At 40.9% G+C, this 22,043-nt stretch overlaps 1 protein-coding gene and 1 long non-coding RNA gene across 14 annotated transcripts in view; one reads left to right on the top strand and one right to left on the bottom strand.

Annotated features, from left to right (window-relative positions):
- Positions 1-1,642, bottom strand: part of LOC133369963 (uncharacterized) — a 95,522-nt gene extending 93,880 nt beyond the window's left edge. For both annotated transcript variants that reach the window (XR_009759044.1, XR_009759045.1), the window contains exon 1: positions 1,552-1,642. This is a non-coding gene — a long non-coding RNA (uncharacterized LOC133369963). The remainder of the gene's footprint in view (positions 1-1,551) is intronic.
- Positions 1-22,043, top strand: part of PTPRM (protein tyrosine phosphatase receptor type M) — an 838,757-nt gene that overhangs the window by 748,676 nt on the left and 68,038 nt on the right. For all 12 annotated transcript variants that reach the window (XM_061595686.1, XM_061595700.1, XM_061595730.1 and 9 more), the window contains one exon: positions 1,886-1,922. In XM_061595686.1, coding sequence (XP_061451670.1) covers positions 1,886-1,922 — 37 coding nt within the window. The remainder of the gene's footprint in view (positions 1-1,885; positions 1,923-22,043) is intronic.

The raw sequence follows: 22,043 nt of genomic DNA, 5'->3' as shown, positions 1-22,043 counted from the left end.
CTCGCAGACCACTGGGGGTACGCAGATGACATTTTGGGAAGCCCTGCTTTAAACTTAATCCATCTAAATGGTGGCTAATTTAGGTATAAATTTAAGCTAAGACTTGCTTTGCTGCCATGTCAGTGCTTGGAATGAGGCACTGCAGATAAATTCTTTTATCTTTCTTGTCAATTTCAAGTGTTCTTCATACTGTATCACTTCTTAGTAATACAAATTGAAAAACCTGTAGTATCTTTGGGTAAATGTATATTATGAACACCATGCTGAAGTCATTTTAAATTGTTCCATGGGGTGCCTGTCACCATGTAGCAGGTAATTTGTGTCTATTGGTTTCCTACTCAAGTTGAGCAGATGTTTCCACAGTGCCACACCTTTGTTTGGCTCTTTGTGGAGGCATGGAGAAAATCCCTTAACTTGTGCAGTTAATCATCATAATCAGATGAAACAATTAAAGGTGTCCTCCAAATGGTGGTGATTACATACTTTGGCCAGCTGCTCTTCTTATTGTCCCTCTCTTGTCACCCAGTCCATAAAGGGTATAAACTGTGATTTCAGTTCCTTCCTTGATTTGGTTAGTGTTACAGATTCTCCATTATTTAAATTATTTGGAATTAATATGGATATATATAATTGTATGGATGCACCAAAATAAATGTTAAGAGTCTTGGCAAAGCTCCTCTAATAATGCCAATACAGTGCAAATTATATTGTGCTGCTTAGCCAAGAAAAGTCAATATTCAATATTTTTTTAAATCCTTAAGTTATTAGTACTTACTGCTCACCCAACATACTATTAAGTTACTCCAGCCTTCCCCTGCCCACCTCCCAAAAAACTGATCAGAATTACTTTCTGTTTTGCTTTCTAGTTAGAGCTGAGCAAACATAGTACAACATTTATTCAATAAAATGGCATTTCCCCCACTTTTAAGCAAATCATATTTCTAAAAGAAATCTTAATTTCCATTATGATGGGTTGTATAAAGTTGGAAAAGATTTAGCATTAACTTCATTAATATCAGTATCAGGTTTCTACTGTGAACAACTGTAGTTTGGTTTGAAGTTTAGATTGCAATTTTTGTTTTTCCAATTCATTTTTTCATAGACTAGAACTGCAAATTTTATCCATTTCAGTGACAACTGTACATAAATGTTCTGCTTTCACAGATAAGGGCTGTAGCTCAATAGTGAAGCATATTATAGACAATACTGAGCAGTTAGACCAATAGTCTAACTTGGTATGAGGCATCTTCCTATTTTACTAATTTAAAGAATATTCAATAAGACAGGGCTAGACCTAATCTATGCATACCAAGCCCACAATAGTAACTCCTGAAAAACTGCTTCCTCATCATTCCAGAGTAGTAACAATTAGAAGGGAAGCACTCATCTCATCATTATTTCTCACTCTAGTGCTGCCCAGTTAGCAGAATCGGGGGTGTTGGTGTGGCAAGTAACCATGTGATTAGAGCTGCCAAACAGTATCTGAATGATGTGAAATCAAATCACAGGAAAGAGTTTTTCAGAGGATAATATTCTGCCATGATAACTTACATTTGGCCTTAGTAGCTCCAGGGATTTTGACATGTGAGAAGGTTCAAAACACCTGCTACTGCTACTTGAAAGTCATTTGTTTAGAATATGTCCTTGGAAAAAAAGAAACAGAATCCTGTAGAACATAGCAGCCATATTCTTTACCTAGTCATGCACAGCTTAAACGCCGGCATGTCAGCTTTAGCTCCTATGCCTGTTCCATCTTTTCTCATATTCATAAAGCATTTAAACCTTTGTTCCTAGTAAAGTTTTCTTTGTTCATATTTATGTTTATGATTTTCACCTTGTTCTTATTCAAGATTGACACAAAAAACTTTTCAAAAATTTATTTCAGGGTTATCATAGGCCAAACCACTATATTGCTACACAAGGTAAGTTCATCTCACATTTATACGTTTGTTGTATATATGTGCATTACTCTTTTACATGGCAAATGTACTTGTGAAGGTTTTCACTTTCATTATGATGTAATAAACTAACACTACAGTCCAGGCACCTGATTCCTCCAGATTAACCCTATGACCCCAATTTTACCTGTGATGAACAGCGCTGGGTTTTTTTAAAAGGGGGGGATTACCCCTTCCTGCTAATCCTGCACCCAAATCTGACACAGTTTACAGACCAGCTTCACACAGCTTTGTATGCTAAGCAGACTACTCACATTTTTATCCTAACTTCAAAGAGCAGAACCTCTCTTTTTGTATTAAGTGATTGAGAATTAGCTATTCTTTTTGACATGCATTCTCTCATGAGCATATGCCATTCATTCGTTGGCTTCTGTTGTTACACCATACTAAACAAAATTATTTTTCTACCCTGAAGATGAACTAGATGTATTGCTGCCTTAGGAGTATTTTGTACTTGAATTTTCCAGATATAAACGCAAAAATGAACTAGAATAACCTAGAAAACATTACTTGCCTTTTTTACCCTCATGGAAGTTGTCTTTGGTATAGAGTGGGGACCTTCAGTCCTGGGAAATGAATGCAGCTCTCCAGGACACTCTACTACCATTGAGACTCTCCCCAGGCCACGCCCCCTCCCCCCAGGACATGGTCCTCATTGGCAGAGCTTCACACCCTCCTGGAGTGTTTTTGCCTGGCTGGAATATGTCCTTGAAGGAGTTTCATTTGTTGCTCTGCCTCCTTTTGCTTCTGTTCTCACCCCCTTTTGTCTCTCACCCCTTCCACCATAGAAGGTTTGCCATGAGGAGCTCTTACGCTGAAAAAAATTCCTGGTGTAGAAAGTGTTTTTCCCCTACCTGGAGTAAACCAGCTCCTAACATCTTTAGATATTGTCACCTGTTCCCGATAACATTTTTGTATGCTTGCCATTTTAATGCTTCCTCATCCTTTGCTGGGTATAACAAATGCATGTAGCCTGCCTCCATAGAACTGGAGGAGCTTCTCCTATCTACTACAGAAAATGAAGGAAGGACAGGCTGTTTTCCAAAGGAAGCCTCTGTCCTTGTTTTCGTTTCTAAATATAGATGCTTGTGTTGCTCCTAACCTTCACCTAGTAGCAATTTACTTTCATCACCAGTACTTCACTGCAGGGTATTTAAAATGATAGCTAACTTAAAAAAAAAAAACAGTGAGATATTTCATGTTTAAACAGAGTTCTGCACTTTAATGCAGATAATCAGCTACAGGAGCACAAATGCATATGTAGAGGACTGAAATCTCATCAGTTTTAAGCCATATTTGTAAAACATTATGTGCTGTAGCTCTGTAGCTGGATTAAGTTTCACAATTTACAAACAGTTCACTACTTTCTCTCAACTTTTTTTCCATCCACACGATTAAATTCTTATTTGAGCACGGAATCTGCAAGCCAATAATTAATAGAATTCATTTCCAACAACTTCTATAGTATTTTGTTGGTTGGTTTGTTTTTATTTAAATAATGTATATACCACACTTTGTCATAAGGCCTCAGGGTAGATAACAGGATTTAAAATACAGAAAGGCAGAACAGAAAATCACAGTATACCAAACAATCTAAGTACACTCATGGAAACAAACACTAGACTACACAAGGTCAAAGATCTTTTCCCCCACATAGGCCTGATGGAAGAAGAAAGTCTCTAGCTGACGTTTATTTATTCATTTAATTTATTTATTTAATTTGTATCCTGCCCTTCCTCCCAGCAGGAGCCCACGGCGGCAAACAAAGCACTAAAAAACTTTAAAACATCATAAAAACAGGTCTTAAAATACATTAAAACAAAACAGCATTAAAAACATTTAAAAAACAACCTTAAAAAGGGTTAAAACATTATTTAAAAAATATTAAACTGGGATAGGTCTCAACTTAAAAGGCTTGTTGAAAGAGGAAAGTCTTAGACTGGGATAGGTCTCAACTTAAAAGGCTTGTTGAAAGAGGAAAGTCTTCAAAAGGCGCGGAAAAGATAGCAGAGATGGCGCCTGCCTAATATTCAAAGGGTTAGGTTTGAAAGGTTGGTGTCAGTCAAACCTCAGAGAGCAAAGAATATTCCAAAGCTGGAGTACCATTATCTAGAAGACCTTCCTACAAGTCACAGAGCTATGAACCTCAGGCCTCCCCAGCTGACCTCAAGGCCTGAGAAGGATAATATGGGGTGAGGCCTTCCTTCAGGTAGACAGGGATCCCTTTTGAAGATGGATCCTTCCTTCTTCTTTCCACCCAACTAATTCAGAATTAAGTCCATGGGATTGCATTAATTTGAAGGTCCACTGGGCATCCAGAATTAACCAAATTAATTTGGATTCATTACAACTCAGCAAGGCTCCTAATAAACAGCAGCTAAAAGAAATTAATAATCCCTTTCTTACAAATATATTTAGTTTATGGCTTAAAAAAATAAAAGGTGGACTCCTGATATGTCCCCTCTTACTCCAATAATATATCATCCTCTTTTCTATCATTCTGACAAATGTAATTAGTTTCTTGAATGAGAAAAGAAAGGCCTGCACAGTATCAAAGATTTATATAATGGCTTCGAACTGAAATCAGGACAACAGCTTCAAGAGATTAAAAGTTCCTGGCTCAGTATCAAACAGGTTCTCTATTTTGGAGCTATACCAATTTTGAAAGCACAAATTGCCAATCCTTTGGTGGGAATGGAGGTCTTAATAACACTATACAAAACTAGTTTCAAGGATTTAGTTTCTGAAATATATGCATTGTTACAAAATCTTAATTGTGATAATCTTAAACTATGTTGGGAAAAGAACCTAGGTTGTAATATTTCTGCAAAACAATTGGAAGAATATTTAGAAAAAACAACTTCTGTGGTCTGTATCTGCTAAAGTAAGGGAAGGTGCCTTTAAATTTCTACAGCACTGGTACCTAACTCCTAGGAAATTAAGTCTAACGTATACATGGTAAATCTAACATACTGACACCAGGGTTGCTCAGAACCGGGTATGTATATTCACATGTGGTAGGGGTATGAGTTATTCAAAGCTTTTGGAAAAAAGTACTGTAGTCAGAAATAGCATAGAAACAACACCTACCGTATTATTAATTGTTTTGATGATATAAATAAAGATGTACCCTATAAAGAGGCACTTTCACTGTCCTTAGCTGCAACTAGGCAGGTTATAGCTCCTGACTGAAATATGGAAGGTGGAGGCCTATTTCAGGAATGGAGAATTTTAATTTGGCAATACGTCTTGCTGGAAAAACTTATGAAACAAATACAAGCAATACAACATTTGAAGGGGGAGGATGATTTTGTAGGACAATGGTACATGGTTCATTCCATGATCCACTGACAACATAGATAGCGCAGCCTCACTGGGAATTTCATGGTGGGATTTGGTGGGATGAAAATGGGTCCTATAGTAGTCTTTTTGTTTTTCTGTATGCCTTAAAGATAGGAAACATGAAGAGAAGGGTTATGTACACCATACTTAATGGACTGCATACTTTATGTACGCTAATTGTTTTTGTTGTTATATTTGGAAAGTGAAAAATAAAACTTTTTTACTAGTAATGTACCTGCCTGATGTCCTGATGATGATTAGGGCCTGAAGCCTGAGACCCTACTATGGCAATTCCTAGAAACACTACATACCCCATCCCTCTTCTACTTTTGTAAGGAGGGAGAGCTACTGAAAACTTCTACAGTGGAGTTATATTGTCCCAGATTCTGGAAAGATTCATGTGACATGAATCTGGTTTGAGGTGATTCCAGAAATCCAGCATTTGACTCATTCTTCCTTTTCAAATTCTGCCCCAACGCTAGTGGGAACCTGCTGTGGCGGAAAACTGTGTTTTCCAGTCTGCACTCTGCACTCTCATATGAGTAGACAACTTATGTGAAAGGGAAAAAGCAGAAAATAAAGTGTGAAGTGACCTTTCATGTACTGCAGGGTTGGAGAACCTTTTGCAACCCAAGGGCTGTATTCTCTCATAAACAACCATCCGGGGGGCTGCATGTCAGTGGTGGTTTTGGCCAGAGGCAAAAACAGGCAGAGCAACATATGTGCGTCTTACATTTATATAGTAGGCTACATTTCAGCCATGCAAATGGCAGAGGTTATGAACCATCCACATACCCCTCTCCCTCCAGACTGTCCTGGCTCCCAACCACAGAAGCACACTCAGGACTCGAAGACTGGGTTGTGCTAAAAGCTTTATTCCAGATGTACAGGTATGCAGCATCAGACATTCCCCGGAGGTTCCTGGAGGGCAGTCCTATCTCTTGGGATGGATCCTCCCAATGACTGTGCAGGCAGGGTCTACTTTCAAATGCCTCACCCAGTGGGAGGGGCCATCCCCACTCTCCAGACCACTGCTGCCTCTCACTAGGAACAGTTGGGTCCAGCGGAGCTCAAGACCTCAGTTTTTTATATAGTTCTTCATTTTATTTTTCCTTCTTACCTCACCTTTTACGTCTTCTCTCTTTCTCTTCTAATCCTCTCTTATCCCCCCCTCATCCACCCTCCCCCTCAGTCTTAGCCAGGGTGGGTTGGGGGAGCACTAGCAGGCTGCGTTAGTGGCACGGAGAGGAAGTCTCAGCAGCAGGGTGCACTCCAGCAGCAAGTGGAGGCGTGGCATGGGAATCTGGTAGGGCATCCCTCTCTGCTTGCAAAGGTGCAACTGCAATTGTTGGCAGGCGACTGGATTGACACGGCTGGCGTTTTCCCACCAAAAATCCCCAAGCTGCAAGATCTTCAGCACGGTTCCCTGGCTCTTAGTCAAGGCCGGCTCTTCACCCACACCCACCTTGGGATCAGTGAGAGCTACTTAATTCGCTGCCATGACTCCAAGCGGCTAGTCCCATGGAGGACCAGGTGGGTTCTTCCCATAGGGACCAGGAAGGGTTCTCTTCCAATGAATCTTCCAGGGCCAAATCTGGGGCAGACTTACAGGAACCACGCATGGAAGGGGTGAGTGCACACATTTTTCCTGTAACTGGTCTTCCAGGGGAGGAGGAGTTTCCAAAATGTATGGCCTGGATAAGGGAAATAGTGGCAAAAGCGGTACAGGGTGCCAAGACCTTAGCAAGCACCTGTAAGACCTCTGCAACACATGATTCCCAGCAGGAGGCAAATAAGGATCCTTTGAAGGAAAAGAGGGAAAAGAGGAAGCATCTTAGCAAATCACACCATTCTAAATGCAGTCTCCATCCCCCACGTGTTCAATCATCTCTCCCTCCTCCCTCTCCTCTGGATCATCATCATCCTTCCCCCAGTTGTCCCTGATCCATGGGAGGGGCAAGAGTAAGAGCAATAAGCACAAGCACAGGGGCCACGACCCTTTACCGGTGGCTATTAGGGCACCCCCTGTGGAGAGGAAGCGGAAGCCTAGCAGGAGGGTGGCAACAGTTTTGGGCTTGCTATCAGATTCTGAGGGCTCCCTCTCCATAGAAGAGAGAGAGAGGAGGGAGAGCTCTCAGGGGAGGAGCTGGAGTCTCCGCCTCCTGAGTTTTTTCCAGCTCTGGAGAATACTGGCCAGGCCAGGAGAATACTGGAACTGCCTGAAGAACAGGCTATGGCCACAGAAGGCACAGATTTCTATTATAAGGGAGTCAAAAATGCTTTTCCATATGGCCACTATTCCTTTTCCTGACTCATTCCAGGATCTATGGAAAGGGGAGTGGGCCACCCTCAATAAGCACAAGCCTTCGCACAACAAGCACTATCTCTTCCCTCAGTGGGTGATGGAACAGCTGAGGACGCTGGTAGTGGATTCCCTGTGGCAGCTTTGTATTCTTCTGCAACTATCCCATCAGAAGGGGAGGGGGGCCCAAGGGATCCTGGTGACAAACATGTAATGGCAGCTCTGTGTAGAGATTTTGAGGCAGAAGCAGCTGCGTTTAGGGCATCCACAGCAACATCTGTCATGGTACGGGCTAGCATGCTGTGGGCACAGGAGTTGGCTGCTAAGAGATGATATCCCCAAACCAGTGAAGGACAGTATGACCAAACTGGCCATGGCAGCAGCATTCCAGGCAGACGCTGCAAGGGATGCCATGCAACTCAGTGCCAGAGCTATGGCAGCCAGTACAGTGGCGAGATGCAATGTATGGCTATGCAGCTGGGATGCTGATCCTGGGTCTCAAAATCAACCGACTAATTACCCCTTTGTGGGGACCAAGCTGTTCATGGAGCCACTTGAGAAGGTGCTGGTGGAAACATGGGACAAACAAAAGGCACTTCAAATCACAAAGAAGGAGGACCTCAAGCTGCATCAGAGGCAATCATTTCATTCTTCCAGGCCATACCAGCGGCAAGGTTCTTTAGCAACATACAAGCCACGTTGGGGCAGATCTGACAGGTCAGGAGGATCAACCTCTTCGCTAACCCAACCTTCCACGTCCTTTTCATCCAGAACCAAGTTTCGGAAGGGACCCAAGAAGGGTCACTCAGCCTGATACCAGGACCTCACCTCCTCCAGGACCTATAGGGGGCAGACTCAAAAGCTTTGCACACAGGTGGGTGCTAACAACAACAGAAAGATGAGTATGCAAAACAGTTTCCTCAAGGTACTCCTTGGAGTTTTTCAGGCAACCAAGGGAGAAATTTATGGCAACTCCACGATCCAGAAAACCAGACAAACACTGAGCCTTTTGCAAAGCCATAAGTCACCTCCTGTCTATCCGAGCAGTGGAGCCAGTCCTGACATAGGAGCAGGGGAGAGGAGTGTACTCCTTTTTCTTTCTCGTCCCAAAGAAAAATGGGGAGGCCTGGGCCATACTCAATCTGAAATGGCTCAACAGGGGGATGGCCTACAAGAAATTCAAAATGGAGACCCTCAAGTTGATTTCTGAGGCTATAAATCAAAGCGACTGGATGGCATCCATAGACTTGTCAGAGGGCTATCTCCACATCCCAATAAACAGGAAACACAGGAGGTTTCTGTGCTTTTGCTATGGAGGCCGGCATTATCAGTACAGGGCACTCCCCTTCAGGCTCACCTCCACCCCCAGGGTCTTCACCAAGGTTCCAGTGGCCTTGGCTGCTCATCTTAGGAACCTGGGGGTGTGGGTACATCCTTATCTCGATGACAACTTGGTGAGAGCACCCTCCAGGGAACAATGTTGCACTGATGTAGATGGCACCTTGTCATGCTTAAGGAGCCACAGGTTCATTGTGAACCTCAAGAAGAGTGCTCTAGAACCTACACAGGACATCACTCATCTGGGAGTACAGATAGATTCACAGCAGTCTTGGATGCACCTGACGAAAGAGCAAGCAGACAAGATTCAGACCTCGGTGAAGAAGGTGGCGACCTCGGAATCCGTTGATCTGATAGAATTGGCAAAATTATAGGGCATGCTGGTTTGGGGCCAGGATCTGGGGAACTGGGCACATTTCCATTCTTGTCCTCTTCTCCAGGTACTGCTTCCTTTTCAAGAACAGATTACACAAGTGCGCACTCAGAGCGTACTGATTCCACAGGCATTACGCAGGAGCTCCACAATGGCTTCTACAGGGAGTAAGCTTGGAGACTCCACTCACTTCAGATGCCAGTCTGTTAGGCTGGGGGGCACATCTGGACTCACATATGACACAAGGGATGTGGTCTGCCAAGGAAACACAGCAGAGCACCTGTTTTGATCAAGTTCCTGTGGTTCCCTTTGGAGTGGTGGGCCAGCGAGGCCTGGATTCTGCTACAACTCAGGAGCCTGGTTGGGGTTGAGGAGTTGTCCTTGCTCTGACATTCGGTCTGGAGAGTGGGGATGGCCCCTTACCCTGGGTGAGGCATTTGAAAATGGACCCTGCGTGCACAGCCAGAGGGAGGATCCATCCCAAAGGTCAGGGCCGCCCTCCAGGAACCCCCGGGAATAGAAATTCACGGTAAGAATTTTATGTTTTCTAGGCATGACTCAGGATACAGAACTAGGCACGAAAGCAGCAATGGAGAGTTGTCACAACAAGACACTCCTTGTAAAAGAGGGGGGAGACACACACTACATTAACTGACTAACTCCAACACTTTCTAGCCTTTGCTGCTGGGCGAGAGTTCCTTCTGGGGAGAGACACTGATTCCTTTAACTGATGTCTCCTTTTCTCTATTCTGCGTGACCTTGGAGAAAGTGTTATGTCCTGCTCTGACAAACTACTCTCTCAATCTCTCTGGAAAAGTCCACTCTGTTCATTAGATCTATCTGTTCAAAAAGCTAGGTCTGAGCTGGGTGCCAGTGAAGATTCCTTTCCCTCCTTCAAAGGCAATGGGGGGGGTTACTGACATCAGTTAACTCACTAGACACAGAGGTTTCTGGAAGCATTTCTCCCATATTTTCCTCAACCCCCTCCACAACATCTGTTACCCACTCTCCATTCTCCCAATCCTGCCAAAGGTCCTCCCTTGGGCTCATGACACAGACAAGCAATAGGCATTGTCACAGCTCAAGGCACATTGCAGCCAGGCAAAAGCACTCCAGATTGACGGAGCAAGCTAGTGAGGGGATATAACCTAAGGAAACTCCCAAAGGCTGGATAAAGAGGCCTGAAAGATGGAATGGGAGAAAATTCAAGCCACCCTAAGAACATAAGAACCCTCTTGCCTTGTCCTCCATCATCTCCAGACTAAGGATGTGTACGCATTACCAGCTTAAAATGCAGCTAGGTTGTTCTTTTTCTTAATTCAGATTGAAGCTGGCTTGGGGAAAAATGCACCAAAATGCAGTATTTCATAAGAAACAACAGAATTGATACAAGACAGATACGGATTGTGGCTAATGTCATGTGTACGCAGCTTCCCAAATCAGTGGTAGGAGAGCACTGGATTCAGAGTAAACGGGAGTGTGTACAGAGCCATAAATTGGAAACTAAGGAAATCAGCTGACTTCTACTCATGGAGGGGAGCATACCTTTTTTAAAAAGTATGAGCATGTATGAGCAGCTAAACATTTGGGATATTTCCATTAAAATATTTCACAGTAATTCTTTAAATAAACTTTATGACCCAACTCCTCCCCATCTTCATCCTTATATGCCTTGGCACTATGCTGTGCAAAAAAGAAATCATTTGAGAAATTGGTTCAAACTCCTACCGAGTTGGTGGGGTTGGTATTTAATTGTCCTATTGCTCTTCTTCAGCTCCATTCAACATATCAAGTGTTAATGAGCAAATATAATTGGATGCCACTAAATAGTGGCAAACATAATCGGTTTGCAATAGGCTACCAATCTGGCTTTTAAACAAAGCTGGAGAGTTGCATAATCACTTGTTTCTTACTGTTTTAATATCTTCCAAGTGAACCAGAGTTAGCTTTACAGGGTTTTACTTAGCAATGAGCCTGCCTTTTGCCTCTTCCAGATGAGGTTGATTAGGGTACTGGAGTAAGAAGAGCAAAAAATGTTTTATCTAATGTTGTATCAAGAGACCATCTAACTACATTTTAAGTGCAATAAATGCAAAACCTGCCATTTGGGTTGGAAAATTACCATCTACTTTTCTTCTATACAGTACCTATAATAGGATGGAATTGCCACTAAGGAAGACTTCAAGTGATCCACAGTAACTGACAGAGACAGACACATTAAGCACCTGGGACATACTTGTAGTAAAGCACTGTTGTCTCAGTGTAATGGATCATGTACAAAGAATATGCAGGCACAATTTTAAAATGAGTATTTGACATTTTCCAATTGAAAATAATTCCTTAAAATCCCTTCACAGCAAAAATGTATGTGACTCTATTATTGCCTGATTTGCTGATAGTTGAGGAAGCTGATCTATGGTGTGGATAGGCTTCCCCATCCTGGTGCCCCCCAAATGTTTTGGACTGCTGCAAGTTGTCGAGTATTTTCATGCTCTTATCCGAGAAGTGTAGAAAAATTAAATGTCATGTAGAAATGAGTGTACCCTGAATTGGTCACTTGTTAACTATGAAGAAAAACGAAATCCTTTAAAATGGCTGCATTTTTGTAATTTAAAAAATATGTATATTGATTGAATAGAAAATATCTGCAGAATAAAAATAAGTAGAGAACAAACCCTACATGGCAGACTCCAATGTGCTCACAAAATATTAATTTTGGACCATTGTCAACTAGCCATATAAATACTAAGAAGTCAAGCAGAAATTTGTGCATTCTACAGGAAATCTCATTTTGTATGCCAACAGTGTTTGTGCATACTCATGGTGATTCCTGTAGCACTTCACATATAACACATAATGTCTGCATACCCTACCTATTTGACATAAACAATGTGACCAATACAAGTAATCTTACAATTAGGCATACAATTAAATGTAGGAGCAGTAATTATATTTGATGTGCTTAAGGCTCAAGTTATAAACTTATGGTTTAAATATATTAGGCCTAATAAAATATTTTAATTACTAATTCTAAATCAGCATGTGAAACCTGGCATTTTCACTCCTTCAGTTTGCCTCCAGCTCTAAAACAAAGAAACCATTTACTTTCTCACTTATATTGTGAATATAATTTTCTTCCTCAATTCAACAAACTTATGTTTTAACCATGGGGAAATCTTTTCATGTCAACCTTATAAGCCCCTGAAGATAAGTATTTATAACACGAGTGTTTACACAGCTTTAACCGTGGTAACACATCTGTGCCAGTATAATAACCTCTTTCATATTCTTCCATTTTTCTTCTCACCTCCTGCCACATATGTTGCAAAAGTATTTCAGAATTTCCAGCCAAACGTTCCTTTTCTTTTTTTTTTTTTTTTCAATAATTTTTATTCAGATTTTCATAAAACATACAAGACAAAATCATAAAACATTCAAAGACAAAAAACAAAATCAAAAATAGTTAAACAAAAAGAAAAAAAGAAAAAAGAAAAAAAAAAGAAAAAAAAAATAAAGAGTAAAATATTGACTTCCCATTTGTCAAAGATCAAATCAGTTATAAGTCTATAATATATAACAATCCTGTCTCTTAAGTCATATTATAAAATCACTTTCCTCCAGTAGTTATCTTACTTAATCATCAAATCTCATAAACATTACTTTATTCTTTCCACAAAAAGTCAAAGAGAGGTTTCAATTCTTTAAGAAATATATCTATCAATTTTTTTTTCCAGATAAGCATATCGATTAATCCATCTCATTACTAATTATGATAATCTTATTGTCATAACCATAGTCAAAATAAACATTTCAATTAATCCATCACATCAGAATCTGTTAGGTTCAGTAATTTCAGTAGCCATTGTTCTATTATCCCTATTAGTTCCATTTTCCATCTTCCATCTTCAGTAGTCTTGTTAAGTCCAGTAATTTCAGTATCCAATCTTCCATTATCAGTATTCCATAATAATCTTGCTGTCAAAGCCATAGTCATATAATAAGAGTCTGATGGGAATTACCTCTATCCCAAATATTTTCTTGCCATCCATTCTGAATAGGTTGCTGAAATACTGCTGTAAAATCATATCTCTGTTCTTTTTTTCAAAATACACTGGGTCATCTCTTGAAAGTTTTTCCATTGTCACATGGCTGCAGTTAATTCCATAGATTTTCTCTATATTGGGCTCCATCACATCATTCCAGTCCAGAAGATTATCCATGCCATTAATAACTTTATCTCTAGAATCTTCATTAATTTCTTCAGAGATAACATTGAGTTCCAAACAATAGATTTTATTTCTAAAGTCCATAGACTCCAAATCTTGTTCCTGTTCCACGTTTGTTCCAATCTCCGGGATCTCCTCTCTCACAGGGACCCCTGTTCCAGTCTCCAGGGTCTCCTCTCTCACAGGGACCCCTGTTCCAGTCTCCAGGGTCTCCTCTCTCACAAGGACCCCTATGTCTTTAATCTCCTGTATCTCCAAACAATAGATTTTGTTTCTAAAGTCCATAGACTCCAAATCTTTTTCCTGTTCCACGTTTGTTCCAATCTCCGGGGTCTCCTCTCTCACAGGGACCCCTTCCAGGGTCACCTCTCTCACAGGGACCCCTATATCTTTAATCTCCTGCTTCATTTTACTCAATTCAATTTTCAGCTCCTTACAACCCTGTCGCAGGTTTTGTTTCGTTATCTCAATCTCATCCATTATTTTCTGAAACATAGTTATTTCCAGCTTCTCAGCCACTTTCTTAATTGCCATTTTAAAAGAAAAATATAGGAAAACCACTTCTTATTTCAGCAACAATTGGGTTAATACTCCAAACTTGGTGACATCACAGTATAAACAGAGCAGACAGCCTTATCTCTCCATGCTTAAGTAAACAAAATGCAGTTCCCAGGATCGAAACAATTAATGGCGGTCGTCAGAAAACAGATTCGTCAAAATAAAATAGACCAAAAAGAGAGTAGTCTCAGACAATATAATATTCTTCAAAATAAAAATCTGGAATAGAAATCCCTCTTCTGTGTATATCTTTAGAATGCAAATCCAGGACAGCTTTTTGCAACAAAAACAGAGATAAGCTATTAATTAGTGAGTAGCAGAGAGAAGTTATGGCTCCCCAGTGAGATGTCAAAAACCGATCAATCTGGCAAATCTCTTTTAAACAGCAACAATTTAAGTCAAGTAAAAGAAAAATATAGAAAGAAGGGTGCTTGCCTGTTAGTGCGTTCTCTCTTAGAAGATAAGATGAACGTTCGCTTTATCAGATAGAGCTTGTTGTTGAAAATCCGTCCCACCTTCGTCGGCTGGACCTCGTCCCATAAATTAATGAGATCTGGTCGTCCCAACAAAAATAGGCTTTGAGGTTAATCTCTTCGTTTCTCCCTACCCGGGAGAAGTTTAATCAGTCAAAAAAAAAAAAAATCTGACTGATATATCTGAATAAGCTTCTTTTGAGGCAGGAGCCCGTCTCAAAAGCAGGCACAGGCTAAGTCACCCTTCCCGGAAGTCGCCAAACGTTCCTTTTCACATATTTAAAGGAATTATTTTCCTGAGTGGCTCACTTTAAGTTGTTAGCATAGCACATTCTTAGAACTTGAATAGAAGGTGCGCATATTGCATTTAAGGAAACTTTTGTTGCCATGGTCCTAGTCTTCAGATGAAAAAACTGGTGACAGTCAGAAATGGAAAAAGCTTTGGAGTCATTCATTATCTAGGCAGACAAGTGTAATCACTGCATATATGGTTGCACACTTAATATAATAAGCCTCGGTTTGTTCCAGATTTTTCTGTTAATAGTTATTTCCTAAGTTCTTCACTTTTTTAGGCAGTTAAGATGTTGATGCTGTCCTGAAATAGGACTCTAGGCACATTAGCACATATTGCTAAGCCATAAAAATTAGTTTATTAAGCTGTACTGTGCATGAGCTATGTGCTGATGATGGTAGTCCATGCATCCTGAGTGTTCCTGCTATGTATGTGGGAAAATAAACCATTCGAATCTAGGATCATGGGTTGTTTTGCCCTAACAAACCATGGTTGACAAGCCAGCAATAAACCTAATTTTAAGATTAGCTAGAAATTGTGGTTTGTTAAAGTGAAACAAACCACAGCCATGGGCTGGGATGTAATGCTAAACTAGCCCCTTTGTAGTTTGTTTACCCACTGCAAAGGGAAAAGTGAAGCATGAGTGCTTAGGCAAGCTTTGATATGTTATAATTTACCTTGGATCACACAAGATTCAGAAATTATTTAGTCCATGAGGCAATTTTCCATAAACTACATACCCATCAATTTATGTCAGTTGTTCCATCAGCTGATGGACAGGGTTAAATCCTGCATTGGCAGTGTGTGCCTGTTCCCACCAAACATATGGGGCTGGAGGGCCCACATGGAGCAGAAGGTTACTCAAGCCTCATAGTAGTGCCCAGGAGGCAAAAAGAAGCATCCAGTAGTTCATGTTAAGGGCAGTCAAGTTGGTGCTGCAGGCTATTCTAGAAGACAAGCATATCCTGGTTCATACAGGCAACATCTTGGTGGAGATGTCTCAACAAATAGGGAGGAGTGAGGTTTCATTCCATCCACCAAGAATCCAGCAAAATCCTAGTTTGGGCAGACAGAGCTTAAGAGCAGAGCATCTTTCAAAATAGAATGAAATTTAACAGGGATAAGTGAAAAGTTCTACACCTAGGAAAAAGAAACCAAATGCACAGTTATAACATGGGGGATACTTGGCTCAGCAATACTAAATGCGAGAAGGATCTTGGAATTGTTGTTGATCACAAGCTGAATATGAGCCAATAGTGTGATGTGGGTGCAAAAAAGGCAAATGCTATTTTAGGCTGTATTAACAGAAGTATAGTTTCCAAATAGCATGAAATATTGGTTTCCCTCTGTTTGGCACCTCTATTAGGCCTCATCCTGAGTACTATGTCCAGTTCTGGACACCTCATTTTAAGAAGGATGCAGACAAACTGGAACAGGTTCAGAGGAGGGCAACAAGGATGATCAGGGGACTGGAAACAAAGCCCTGTGAAGAGAGACTGAAAGAACTGGGCATGTTTAGACTTGAGAAGAGAAGACTGAGGAGAGAAATGATCGCACTCTTTAAGTACTTGAAAGGTTGCCACACAGAGGAGAACCAGGATCTCTTCTCGATCACCCCAGGGTGCAGGACACAGAATAATGGGCTCAAGTTGCAGGAAGCCAGATTTTGACTGAATATCAGGAGAAACTTTCTAACTGTTACAGCAGTATGACAATGGAACCAATTACTTTGGGAGGTGGTGGGCTCTCCTACACTGGAGGTCTTCAAGAGGCAGCTGGACAGCCACCTGTCAGTTATGCTTTAATTTGGATTCCTGCATTGAGCAGGGGGTTGGACCCAAAAGCCTTTTAGGCCCTTTCAACCTATCATTCTATGATCTGGTAGGGGTGATGAACACAGAAGTAGACTGGCAAAGCATATTGTTGATCCAGGAATTTGAGTGGGCCATGCATCCTCAAACCTTTCAAGTGACCACTCATTCCTTTGGAGTTTCAAATATAGATCTGTATGTGAGCCAGATCAACAAGGCTGTCCAGAAGCCCATGACAAGATACCAATGCCTGGGAACAGAAGGCATGATCTGGAAGCAGAATGGCCACAAGGGCTATTGTACACATCCTCTCCCCCTTCAAGCTGGTTCCCAAAGTCATGAGACAGATCAGATGCAAAAGAGCATCACATGGATAGTGCCTCACTCTGTCTGTCAGATCACACTAGAAGATCCTGGCCATGCCATATCTTCTATCTCAGAGTTTCGTATTGGACCCTCATCCTCACAGCTTCCAGCTGACTGCTTGGATGCTAAGAGAAGGGTATATGAAAATGGTATTAGGAAACTTGCTCATATCTAGGAGAGAGTCCACAAACAAGGTTTACGAAGGTACATGGAGAACCTTCCTACAGTAGTGCCAAGGTAAGAGATGGGTCCCATGTGCTGAGGACATTTAATGCATTTTAGAATTCTTACAAGACAGATTCAGTAAAGGGTTCAGCACAAGTACCCTGAAGAGGCAGATGGTGGCCCTTGTTTTGGTTTATGGGGGTACAGGGTCCATCTCTAGTCATCACTACATTTCCAGGTTCCTTAATGAAGTGGCTCTCCTCAGTCATCTGATGTTCACCATTTTCCTGACTGGAATCTGAACTTGGTTCTGAAAGCTTCAGTGGGGACCTCCTTTTAAGCCTATGGCCAAGGGAACCACTCAGGGAAAATGGTTTACTTGTAGCAGTTACTCTGGCTCAGTGGGTTTCTGAGGAGGGAGCTCTGCTTCAAATAGGAAGCTTTGAGTATTTCATAGTGACAAGGTGGTACTATGACCCTCCTGGTGTTCATGTCCAAGGTCAATTCAGTGGTTCACAGATTACAGGAACTGGTGCTTCCCTCTTTCTGCCTGAATCATATATATATACAGGAGAAAGGGTTCTGTTGATATACAAATCCCCAAACAACTTAGGTCCAGGATATCTTAAGGACCACCTGAGTCATTATATCCCAGTCCAATTACTGAGATCTTCCGAGGAGTGCTGTTAGTTGACCCCCATATTACAGAGGCCTGACTGGCCTCAACAGGAAGTCGTGCATTTAGTGTTGCTAGTCCCATCCTATAGACCACTCTTCCCAGTAGAGATTTGACAGGTATCCTTGCTTTTGACTTTTGGGACATCTCTTGATGACTGTTTTGTGCTGACAAGCCAATGCAGCTCTTTAAAATGTTTTTTGAGTAACTGGTCATTATAATGTTTGTTTTGTATTGCTTTTAAAAGTTTTTATGTTGCTGTACATAATTGTTTTGTGAGACAGTGGTGTATAAATACTTTTATAAATAAACATGGCATAGGTTAGATGTCCATGGAGCTTTCCACTTTTATTTGGCTAGTGCAGCAGCCTCAAGACAACCAGAAACTCTGTTTTATTTCATTGGGGAAGAGGGTGCCCAAGGCTACCTTAGTGAACTGGTTAAGGTATGTATCAACAAGGCTTACAAGGCCATTGGTAACTACATGTCAAAAAGGGTGATGGCCCATTTGGTTAGGGGAGCCACTGCTTCTTTTACCTTCTAGGAGAGAGCTCCCCTCAAAAGAATTTATAGAGCAACCTTTGGGCATCTATTCATACATTCACCCACCATTGCAAGATTAATGTGATGGCATCTGCCTGTGCTTTATTTACTTGGGTTCTTAAGAGAGTGGTACAAGCATAGATGATTACTTAGAACCCATCCTTTCAGAAGTCTGCTTTTCTATATCCTGAAGGTTCTCAAATGCCCTTCTTACTCTATCAGAGAAAACAGAAATGTTGTTACCATAAATATCCTGTTCTGGAGAGATAAAGGGAGACATTCACCCTGCCACCTTTGCATCTATCTAGGTAATCCCAGTTTATTCTTCTGAATAACAGGCTACATGTAGGAGGGGTAGTTAGGGGCTGCTGGGTAGTTCACTCCTTTATTATCTCTTTGTCTTTGTTTTTCTGTGACAATTGGTTTTGTTTATGGCCACTAATAATTCCCAGCCTTGTGGATTTGAGGTTTAGATGTTATTGATGTTTTCTTTTGCATGAAGTTCCTGCTCTTTCCAGTTAAGTGTGGGAACTAGGAAGTTCCTCCCAGCAGAGGAATCAAATTGCAAGCTGCTGGTGGGAGGGCAATCCCAAAGGTTCTTGAATGTCCTCCCAGATCAAGGTGTCTGTGGTAAGAAAATTTGTTTTCTTCTTCTTTGTTAATTATATTCTACTTACACAGTGAAAATCACAGCTATACCTGGTGCTGAAGGTGATACCCAGATCTTACCACTGTCACAGTGGTAAAAGCTTATTGACTCTTTAAAAAAAATGAATCCACATTTTCTCCAATGTTCAATTGCAGCTGAGAGTGAGGCTTTGTCAAGATTACCTCTGCAGCTCCTAAATCTCTTTCCAGCACGTATTCTCATTTACTGCTTTTGGTACAGATACATTTATCTAAGCAATACAATTAAAATAGGTTCACTTCATTTACTGGGCACTGCAGCTGTATTGTAAAGCGCAATTGAATAAAATCTTTATAAAAGCATACTGTTCTTTTTTGTGAATTTATTTCCACTTACACGAGGTTAAAACTAAACAGAGTTTCTTGTACAATGGTACTGCAATATGAAAAGAATGCAATGTCATTTGAATATTGTTTGGTTGGAATTTTCTTGAAATTGGTTGGTAACATTTCTTGCTAAGCTTATAAGGATGCATGATTTTTGTGTGCACTGCCTATTTTGTACACTTAAACATGATAGAATCTTTGCTATTCCCTGACTTTGGGAAGACAATAGTAAATAGTACACGTCAAGCCGATGTGAAATATTTAATGGGACAAAGTCCTTAAGAATTAAATGAAAAGTTGATCTTCCTTTACAATTTTATTTTTATTTTATTTTATGTGGCATATCTCAAACCTGAAGAATTTTTAGTGAACTTACCTTATTAATTATAAATAAATGAATTATCAATGCATTTTTATTTCAGTTGTGGACAGTTTCAGATATGGACAGAACAAGACAAGGAGGTAGAACTATCATTATAAGAAGGTAGAGCTATCATTATAAAGCCAAATGGGATTTTTTTCTAAGTTCGGTTTCTTTAAGATACAACTTTTGAACTTTATATTACATAGTAAAATAAAATTATTTTTATTTTATATATCTCAATTACTAGGTTGAGTATTTTAAAATCGCAAATGCGCTACAAAAATCCTGCCTAGTTAAAATAATGTATACACCATGCTTATGGGTAATTTCTAGACTGGCAGAAAATTGGTAATCCTGTAATTTTGCATTTAAATTGAGCCACATGCTGTGGGAACTCTCTTTAGAGATTAGTCTATTAACAGGTGTGGCATTCCATAAGGTTAGGGGAGCAGCATTCCTAAACTTTTAATTAAATTACTCAGATTCCGTTATTTTGGTTACTGTGCCAACTATTTTTGCGTTCTCACAAATTCAAATGACATTAAAAATTTGGCTGCTCCCATATTTTCTTTGCAGTGGGAACTCAAAGCTTTGTATTGTCACCATATATTGCCTTCTTAACTTTTGACAGTGCTGTTATCCTCTCAGAAGGAAGTATTGTACCCGTGTTTACTATCCCCTACAAAAATCAGTGCCACAACCACACCATGCATTTAAAGCTCATTTGAAGCACATGACTTCCCCCAAAGAATCCTGAGGACTGTAGTTTACCCCTCACAGAGCTATGATTCCCAACACCCTTACCAAACTACAGTTCCCAGGATTCTTTGAGGGAAGCCCTGTGCTTTAAATGTGCTTTAAAACTATGTTAGCTATGTAACCAACATTTCAATTATTTATTTATTTATTTATTTATTTATTTATTATCATTATTTTTACCCCGCCCTTTTTCCAAAACTGGAATTCATGGCGGCTTCTAGATAAAAGAACACATATAATTAAAAACATACAAAAGTCTAGATTAAAATAGAATTAAACTATTTACAGTATTAAAACCATTCATACATACAGTTAAAATAATTCAAACTCAGTTTAAAATAATACAATTAGACAATAGCAATGCAGCACTTTTAGTCTCCTCTCAGGGTCTTTCTAACCATCACACAGCCATGAAGCTCACTGAGTGACCTTGGGCCAGTCACTACCTCTCAGCCTCAGAGGAAGACAATGATAAACCACCTCTGAATACCGCTTACCATGAAAACCCTATTCATAGGGTCACCCATAAGTCGGAATCGACTTGAAGGCAGTCCATTTCATTTTTTTCAAGGTCTTTCTACCACCTATCTCAAGTCTTCTACTAAACCCTTTGTCTTCAGATTTTTCTATTCTTTCTCATACCTACAGACCATCTTTCTCCTGGTCTCTTTCTCTGATATGTTTCCATCTCCAATCTCTCTTTCATATAGACAAAAGGCTTGAAGGCTACAAATAGGGACGGGGAGGCGGAGAGAAAGAGTTTGGGGGAGGGACATTGCCAGTGTTCTACTTGAGCTTTCCAGGGACCAGCTGGAAACATGTGAGGATGCTTACGTAGATGAGCCTTGGAAGACAAAAGTCCTAGGAAACTCTCTCTCCAGAAAAATTAATTGTTGAATTGGAACTGATAAGAATTACATTATAAGGTATTGTAGGCCAAGAGCCAACCCAAAGTTATTGTGTACTCTAAAAACTCTGGTAGAACTTGATAGGGAAAGAGCCACTGTCTACTAGCAGAATCAAAACAAGGGAGGAGATTGTGTTAATTAAATTAAAGAAAGTATTATATTTGTAAACAGAGCTGGTACCAGTGACAGCCAGGTTGGGCACTGGCTGAGGACCCCTGCAGCTCTAAAGGGCCCCAGGGTCTGGCAGGCCTGGCCCTGGAAAGCAGCAGGGTAGGTGAGAAAAAGAACCAGCCCATGCCTCTTCACAAATGTGACTGTGGGCAGCCCTTTCTTTGTGAGGGAGAGAGTGGAAGAAGTTTGTCCCCACGGTGCTGCCATCCTCATCCTCCATTCCCTACAGGCAGGACAGCTAAGGAGGCAGCAGCAACTCCTCCTAACAGGTTGAAGCAGAAAGAGGAGGTGGAGTGGCAGGCTGAATGTCGGAGCGGCAGCATCCTCCTTTCACACCACTGCAGCCACCTCTTCTTCCTCTGCTTTGGCCTGTCAGGAGAAGCCTGAGGCTCTGCCGCCTCCTC

The sequence above is a fragment of the Rhineura floridana genome, chromosome 1, assembly GCF_030035675.1.
Source record: "Rhineura floridana isolate rRhiFlo1 chromosome 1, rRhiFlo1.hap2, whole genome shotgun sequence".
Classification (NCBI taxonomy): domain Eukaryota; kingdom Metazoa; phylum Chordata; class Lepidosauria; order Squamata; family Rhineuridae; genus Rhineura; species Rhineura floridana.
The sequence above is the reverse complement of the archived record's forward strand: the minus strand, read 5'-3'. Positions and strand labels throughout refer to the sequence as shown.